The following is a 9,286-nucleotide window of genomic DNA, read 5'->3' as shown; positions in this document are numbered from 1 at the left end:
CAGTCAATTTTTTTCTCAAACATTAGAAATGCCCTACCACATAAAAATATATTCCACTCAACAGTCTATCTGATTTTACCCACAATACTCCTTTCACTTCAAGTTGCAGCCATACTGCAGTCCATTTCATTGTAAAATATTAAATACGGTATCGTATAAAAAAATCTCTCTGGGCAAGATATTTACTTTCTTGAGTCACAGCTTAACTTTAATTAAGCGTATAGCCCACTTACTATTAGAAGAGTCAAGTGCAGTTAAACAACACAGAGATTTCTTGTATTATTTTTTATAAGTCTCTTTTGTAAAGTACCATATAACACAGTTGTTATCACTGATAAATACTAAATGACTGTAATGTAGGAGGTTTCCACATTCTGTCCTACTGTGAGTTAAACATATTTTTATATTATTAAATAGATGGCAAGTAATTTAGCACGCTCACGTCATACAATTCAGACTGCTACCTCATTGCTTCAATTAATCTTTCGTCATTCATTATAGAATTCTAAATTTTAACAAAAGAAATAACGGAACAAAACAATTTATAAAAAATATAAAAAACGACGAATAACGAAGACATAAAATAACAAATGATATCAGCCACGAAAAGCTCGATGGGACGAAGAATGGAGATGAATGCAAGGGCGTGTATTGAGAGCGATGAGCTCTTGGGTCTCATGATCAACTATGGATGTTAATGTCAGCAGTCAAAACTTTCTTCTCGAGAAACCTTGACGGTGTCGTGACGTGACGTAACGGTCAGTGTGAATTGGCCTAAAAATTGTCACTACTTTCTTTATGTAGGGCTTTATTAATTAAAAACTTGCAACGCTCCAAGTGGTCTTGCAGTGAAACAAGGTCTTGTTACTGGAAGTCCCTACTTGAGTTTCATGCCCGTAGCACATACTATCCTCTTATTGGCTGTCTCCAATTTGCCACAGCGGCGCATTGTCAGTATTTGTTCTATGCAACAAACAAGAACAGAGCGTGGACGACCGTTTGTAAATTTTAGACCATTCTCCTATTAATTCACTGTTTATGGAAAAGACCCAGAGTTTTTTCATAAAACATAACCATGTGCAAGTATTTCAATAAGGTTATGACCACGTCGTGGTGGCTTTATAGAACCATACTGTTTATTTACAAAACTAATCACTATCTTAACTTTAGTGGATACACTGAGTGTAAAATACACACTCGATTCAAGAAGCTGGAAATTTAACGTATTATTCAATATGAAATGTACGAGGATTTGACAATAATTAGATTCCTTTGAGTCGTAGTGTGGGTCTGTAACAGAATTATCAGAAAAATATGTTTAGCTCACAGTAGGACAAAATGTGAAAACTTCCTACATTATAGTCATTTAGTATTTATCAGTGATAGCAACTGTGTTATATGCTATTTTACAAAAGAGACTTATAAAAAATAAGACAAGAACTCTCTTTGTTCTTAACTGCACTTGACTCTTCTAATAATAAGTGGGCTATACATTTAATGAAAGTTAAGCTGTGACTCGATGAAAGTAAATATTTCGCCCAGAGAGATATTTCGGTAGTTAGGTTGGCTCTCTGAAAGGCTGCATTTGACAGTACACAATCGTCGTATTCCGACGTGATAAAAAAGTTTGGTTATGGTGTTGTTTGTGTTTAAATTGTCGATAATAGATATTTTGAAAAATGTGAAAATTAGTTTTCAGTGATAGTAGCAGAGGGCATGTAACGTGCTGAATGATTTGTGATTAAATAGAAAATAATGTTTGTAGGTCCCGACTGGGATTACGACAAAACAGAAGATGGCAGTCAAAGTGTGTATTTGTTTTTCTTGTGAAATTGATATTTCGTGCGAATAACTCGAGGACTATGTGATTTTCTTGTGTGCTGTAGCTATCAGGGAATTTAGAGATCTATTTTCTTTGTCAATAACATGTTGCGTTTTATTACTTGATAGAAATTGCTGGTGAACTCCAACTGCGCAAGTACGGCAAGTTTTTGGAAGATTATGGCAATCAGTTGAAAGGAATAGAAGAAGCATTAGCGGAAAGCATATGTAGCACATTAGATTGCAGAACTGACCCTGTTGGAATCAAGGTTTGTGTTTTAGTTCTGAAGCTTATTCATTAAGATTATACCAAATGTCTGTGCACTGATGAATGATTGTACGGTTGTGTTCTAAATCACAAACTGTCCCTTTCGAATATTAGTATTCAACCATTAGTTAAGAGAGTTCGCACATTTGAACCGATAAACATAATTTTACTCGTTGGTATATTGACTTGGATGACGTTCATTACATCCCACTTTAGACATATTTCCGTATATTTACATGTAAACTGATCTGTGGATAGTGTAGTAAGTGCCTTGTGGAGAGCTGCTGCGTATGATGTATGAGTACTATTCATGACCATCTACCTGATGCCATTGCACAGACAAAAGATAGTGTCCACTTTAGAACTAATATTATCATAAATCTTGTAATACACAAAGAGGTGGCCTGTTACATACAGAGTGAGGTGAATGTTTATAGTTGGTACTTACGATGGTTGGAGAACTCTAACCAGACGATGCCCTATGTCGACATAGGGCCTGATAGGTTTCTGTTTATGAGAATATCACAAAGTAAAAGGACATGTTACTGTCATGCTGAACCAAAAGATTATATGACTGTCAAGCATACTTGTTGTAATTACATAATAATTTCATAAGTTTTGACAAATTTCTGAGGCCCTAAGCATATTCGTATACACAGAGATGCTTATGGACAGATGGTGAAGATTGTGCTTTGTTATGTGGTCAGTATAGACCATATAAGTATTTCTTTGTTTTTAATGTGGTTAGAGGCCTATGTAGAATGTATTCTGACGTGCTATGCTTGTTTGCATAAAAGTGAAGTATTTGTAAAGAAAGAATTACCAACATGTCTTACCAGGATGGTTTCTCCAATAAGACAATGGCTGACCGACTGTCTTATTCTTGTCAAACACACATTCGTCTATTTATGTACCCAATTATGACTTTATTTGTTCTTTGTATTGATCTGTCAGGTCCTATATTATTGTAAAAGTGACCCCATGATGAATTAATTACTGTACTATGTTTGGTTTTGAGGCTGTAGGCTTGACTAATGAAGTGTGCCAGCTGTGCAACTGCTATTGTTGTTTATAGTTGGACTGTTTAGTGTGATATTTGACATTCCCGACACCTGATCTGATGTCTTGGCTTGGTGTCAGGCTGATTTGCTGCAAAGGTTGTTGGCTTGGTGTCAGGCTGATTTGCTGCAAAGGTTGAGCCCTAGGTTAGGTTGAAAGGGGTTTTGGTTATGAGTTGGCAATGGGTAAGAGTGCCAAATGAATGTTTTGGTAATAGATTGACCATAGCCGAATGTTTATGTTGAAACACACTTTGCCGTATTTAATGCAGTTTTTGTGTTAAAAATTAAAGCCGCAAGGTAAATTCAGGAAAGTCTATAAGATAACTTACAAATCTCTGACAAGTATTTTGATGAATATTGCGTATATATGTTGCAAATAAACTACAGAAAATACAAGGGAGGAGTCCACTACATAACTTTTATCATGAAATATTTTGAAGTTCTGGTAAACGTCAGTGCCGTGTTGATTACACGGATCTAAAGTAATAATTGTCAACATATTACACACAACTGAGGATGACAGAACAGGAGATAGTTAACGATGCTGATATGAAGTTTTCAGTTTCTTTTATTGTTTCAGTTGTAGACAATAGAGGTCAGTGTATTTTCAATACCAATATTCCAAACAACTAAAATTGTAGCAGAGCAATATTTTTGGTAACTGAGGGTTAGATTAAATTAAGAAATCATCCAAAATCCTCCCTAGTGGAAATATTGTACAGTTTTCTAACACTGTTGATACTGTCACACCAAGCCTTGAAATTTGTTGTAAAGTTTAACAAAGTATGTTTTGAAATAGTGCACTATTGTACCATGTATTCTAATATAGTGTATAAGTTCCCAGAACACTCTTTACAATCATTAATTATGAGGGACTGGAAAATTCCTTAGTAAATGTTCCTAAGAAAAGTGAAATAATGAATTTTCGAAGTGCTTTGTGTGTGTGAAATGGGGTATTACTTCTATATGTAATGAATGAGAACGATATTGCCATCAAGAAACCGATGTTTTGAAGGTAAAAGTACCAGTGAATAGCATACCAGATACTAAGATTTGTTTGTAATAACTAGACAAGAAAAGATGATATACAAAATGTCATTCTTTTCTTCTGAGAAGTCCCTTGACTTTCATTATGTAGTTTCTAGTGGCCAATGGGTGTATTGGATTGATGTTGAAGAGTGAATTATTATTTTTGCAATGCAAGTTACAGGAGTCTCTGGAGAAACAGAAGAGAGAGTGAAATATGTCAGTTTTGTCAAAGCATGTTCAATTTTGTGTGCTCACTGTACCATATGCAGATTAATTGAGGCTTTAGATACCACTTCGCCAACTTGCAACAGAACTGTCACCTTTCAGTGTAACCTAATCCTCATGGGATAAATGAAAGGGTCTGATTCCACCTGTCTGCTTTGGCCAGTGGTGTAACTGTGTTGTGTTGTGTGACGTCATTGAGGCACGTCTTGTTAGAAATATTGTGTTTCCAAAAGGCGTGTTGGGGTAAGCAGTGGCGCACTGTAGTGTGTGGTGTTTGTTTCAAAATTGTTTGTGAGTAATGTTAGTTTGGTATTGACCTTAATGCTGCATGTTACTCGATGTTGTGGGAGTTTTTCTTGCTGCCTAGTGGCAATATGTTATTTCAGTGTCCTTAGTTATTGGGTACTGATTTAATTTTGTTTTGAAATTGTTAATGGTTTGGAAGTTACATATTTTTTGAAGTTCTGTTTGGTAGTATCTATGAATGTTACAATGAAGTTTACTAGTTGTTGGTTGGTTGCTGCTATGGGCGACAATATGGCGTATGCAAGTCTTTGTGTTCTGCAGTTATATAGCCACTTGGTGGAATGTATGAAGTGTCAGCAGTTCGTGGAAATTATCACGTTGAGCAGAATCTCTGCTTCTCAAACTAGGTACAAGTGTGTGCAACAATGTTTTAAGTGGGTTTCAGTAATAGTTTATTTGGTTTGTGTGTGTGGGGGGGGGGGGGGGGGCAACTTGCCTGGTATCATCATTTTCCTTTGAGCTATATGTGTAAAATCAAGTATTAAATTCCAGATGTTTCGGTGTTTTCTCTTCAGTTTATTCTCAAGGATTTTGTGTTTGTTATTTTTTGGTATTGTTTATTTTACAGTCTTACTACATATTTAGCTTGTGCCCTCCTAAGACCCTCTACTTTCTGCCCTATTAGTTTCATTTTATTGCTGAAGTGAAATATTTTGCATAGTTAAATATCTTTGTTTGTGGGTGTATTTAGTGACTTTGATTGCCATATTGTATGCACTGGGCATAGGGGTGTCTGCCATCTTGATAATGTCACTGGTCAAAGCAGTCTGGTGGAATCAGCAACTTGTGTACTGCCACCTTGTGCTATGTTGTAGATCAGAATGTTACAACTAACTTACTTTTCATATTTACACTTGTTGGCTTTGCCAATTCTCAGCCACATGTGACCTTTCAACCTAACCTATACATCAAGCTACACCATAGGTCAGTGGTTCTACAAGATGTATATCCGAAAACGTAACATAGATGGGGGGGAATTATCAGTGTCCTCTTCTCTTCCTGTTTGCACATGCATAACATGCTACAATGTCATTTCATCGTGGGACAAAGCAGACATTCAGCATCAGTAGGTTCACTTGACAATTCTGTTTATTAATCTAAGATGGCAGCAGTACCTCGTACCACATTGGTATGTAAGGTGTCGCCAGTTGTGGCAAATGTAGAAAATTACACTTTAGGTCGAAGAGTTGCACAGTTTATGGTGCACAGTTTCTCCTGCATACAGAATTAGACATGGCCTGTTGGGTCTTATAAGTTAAGAGAAAGTGAATGGCAATGTAGCAAATATATTTTGCAATAAAAGATAAGCACTTATCAATCCAATTTTTTTCTTTGAACATACTGAAATGTCCTCATTGTGACTTGGCATAGTGGAGACAGTATCATGTGTGATGTTCAGGCTTTAATTTGTTTGTAGTGTGGAGACATACATTGGGAATGAGTGGACAATCCCTCACCAATATTTCAGTACTCAGGCTGCCCCACCCACTGAACTAGGTGGTGCAGTGATAAGACTCTGTGAACTCTTGTTTGACAGGATTTTTCTTCAAATTCCCATGTGGTCATCTCTGTATCCTTAAATCGCTTAAGGTGAATGCCAGTATGATCGTTTTGAAAGGGCATTGTTCTTCTGCTGATTTCCATTTTGTAGTTGTAGATAGTCCATCTGAAATGTGAATTTTTATTAACAAAGCACACTGTTTATTGTAGTTCAAACTAAGATTCTAGGTGCCTCTTACAGCCACTATTTAATCAGATTTTGTATAATCTACTTGCACAAGGGACTGCATGTAGCAGATACCAGTATGCAATACAGAAATTGAATATTACTGATACATGACATTGTTGTTGTTTGTGTATGCTGATTAGCTCTTTTAATTCAGTTTAGGATGTTTCTGGAGCAGTGGAAGATGAAATATTTATGTATTACATTATGTGTGGGGCATATTGTGATACTCTATTTGTGAAGGATTGTAACCATACCACAGATGTAAATGTGCTTTTCCACTGTTGAACAATATTATTTATCTGTCTTTATTCATCTAAGGATCATCTTACAATGATGTAGGAATTGGCATGGTGGTACAATGAAAATCAGTAGCCCAAAATACAGGTGAATGTAGCATTGCTCTATGGGGATGTGACAGATGGCGGACCATGGCCTTGATGAAGAAAGGCCTCCTGGCAGCAACAAACAGCCCTGAACTTAACGAATCAGTTAGCATAGAGCAAGTATCAGTGACCATAAGGTTGTGATAGCATCTATGACGGTGAGTCTTACAAAGAATATTAAGAGAGGTAGGAAGATATTTTTGCTTAGCAAGAGTGACAGGATACAAATTTCAGAGTATCTGAGCAGTCAACATCAAATACTTGGTGATGAGGATGAAGATCTAGAGAACAAATGGAAAAAATTCAAAGATATCTTGCAATATGACCCAGACAAGTGTGTTCCGAGTAAGGTCTTAAGGAATGAGAAAGACCCACCATGGTTAAACTTCTATGTAAACAAAGAGAACTTCATCTCAGATTCAAGGAAAGTCAAAACCTTGTAGGCAAAGAAAAGCTGAATGAAGCGAAAATGAGCATAAGGTGAGCAATAAGAAAAGCATTCAGTGACTGAAAGTAAAACTTTGTCAACAGATCTGAGTAAAAACTCTTAAGAGGTTTTGGTCATATGTAAAATCAGTAAGTGGGTCAAAATCATCTCTTCATTCACTCAGTGACCATACTGGCACTGAAATGGAAGATAACAGAGAGAATGCCAAAATACTGAATTCGGTCTTCTGAAATTGTTTCATTGTGGAAGAAATGGACTACTACTTCTTGTTATTATTCTTGTGGCCCTCTATTGCAGATTAAAAATTGTGTGCACATTTTGTGTTTTCGAACCCCAGAAAATGAACCCATAGCTGAGTCCTGAGTGTACATAGAAACGGTTAGTCACCGCAAGAGATTGGCTGCTATAAGCAGATAGTAAAATCCTGAAAATGTAATGTGCTGATGACATTCTTTTAACCAGTATCTTTCTGTGTTCATTCCATGTTAACTGACAATCAGTATTCACCCCGAAAAGCTTTGTGCTTGTTACACAGTCTATAGATTTATCATCTTTGCTTAATGCAACACAAATATTTTGTACGCTGAAAGGCATGCTGTGTGTGTTCTTTCTGTTGAGTGATAATTTATTACATACTGCCCAGTCATAAACATCCTTGAGGGTTTCATTTGCTTTCTGTAATAGGAACTCTGGTGTTTCATCAGTGACTGTGGTGTTGCTGTCATCAGCAAAGGGAATTTTTTTCCCATTTATTATACTCTCTGAAAGCCATTAATATATACCAGGAACAGATTTGGACCCAGTACAATACCGTGAGGAGCATCTGTGTGTGTGTGTGTGTGTGTGTGTGTGTGTGTGTGTGTGTGCGTGTGTGCATTTCTTGCCCAACAACTGTTTTACTGAAAATTTATCACATATCTGAACTACATCTACCCTCTGCGCACTGTTTTCCAGGTAAGACTGGATCTAATTGTTCGCTGTTCCTTGTACACTTAGCCCTTCTAACTTGTATAGTGGTGTTTTATGGTCAAAAGCCTTAGTCAGATCTAATAATATGTCTGTAAGACAGTCATCCATATCAAGAGCTCCAAGTATCAGTTTTGTGAAGTCTGACATTGTACTTCTCCCACTTTGGAAACCAAGCTTTGCTTAGTTTGTGTTTATACAAGTAATTTCTTAGTTTGTCTTTAGGCATCCTAGAAAGATACCTGAAGTGAAAGACTCCGTTTTTGTGTTTGTTAATGGGGGCTTGAAGGCAGTCAGTGCAAGCCTTTAGAACATAGAGTAGAACCTCACCTACTCCTGCTGACTTCGTGTTTCTTTTTAAATTTCTGTATTGTGTTCTTGACCACAAGCTATGTTCGCGAGTGATGTGGCACAGTGGTTAGCACACCAGACATGCATTCAGGAGGATAACGTTTCAAATCTTTGTCAGGCCAGCCAGATTTAGGTTTTCCACGATTTCCATAAATTTCTGTAGGCAGATGTTGGGATGGTCCCTTTGAAAAGGGCATGGCCAATTTCCTTCCCCATCCTTTTGTAATCAAAGCTTGTGCTCTGACTCTAATGACCATGCTGTCAACAGTTTGTTAATGAATTTTCCTTCTTTCCTAACCACTTTTGTGATTGACAGCCTACTCCTCTGCCATGACTGCTACGTAGCAGCAGTACTCTTCTTCCTAACATTTGTGCCCTTCGTATTTTTCATACTCTTGGCATAGTCTACCCCTAAACTCTGGCAACTCGTTCTGTTGCTGGTAGACAAAACAAAGCTGTCAGACTGCATCCTGCTCCTGCTAGCCTTCCTATCAATTGCAAGTTCCCAACTACCCATTCACCATTGCCTTCCTTCATCCTCACTAGATTTGCCCTATCTTGATCTAAATGTGCCTCAGGAGCACAACTCTTTCTTTCCTGCTCATCTTTTAACCTATTTCTGCTGTGTATTCTGCAGTTCCAGGAGAGGGTCACAGTCTCCCCACTAGACTCCCCTTAGTGAAACCACTTGCTGCAGCT

At 37.2% G+C, this 9,286-nt stretch overlaps 1 protein-coding gene across 1 annotated transcript in view; it reads left to right on the top strand.

Annotated features, from left to right (window-relative positions):
• Nucleotides 1-1,588: 1,588 nt before the first annotated feature.
• LOC124555796 (WASH complex subunit 4) overlaps nt 1,589-9,286 on the top strand; it is a 187,502-nt gene continuing 179,804 nt past the window's right edge. The window contains exons 1-2 of the mRNA XM_047129858.1: nt 1,589-1,807; nt 1,951-2,090. Of these exons, the coding sequence (XP_046985814.1) occupies nt 1,756-1,807; nt 1,951-2,090 (192 nt within the window). The 5' untranslated portion in view covers nt 1,589-1,755. The remainder of the gene's footprint in view (nt 1,808-1,950; nt 2,091-9,286) is intronic.

Source organism: Schistocerca americana, chromosome X, assembly GCF_021461395.2.
Source record: "Schistocerca americana isolate TAMUIC-IGC-003095 chromosome X, iqSchAmer2.1, whole genome shotgun sequence".
NCBI lineage: Eukaryota > Metazoa > Arthropoda > Insecta > Orthoptera > Acrididae > Schistocerca > Schistocerca americana.
This window is presented reverse-complemented; position numbering and strand designations above follow the sequence as displayed.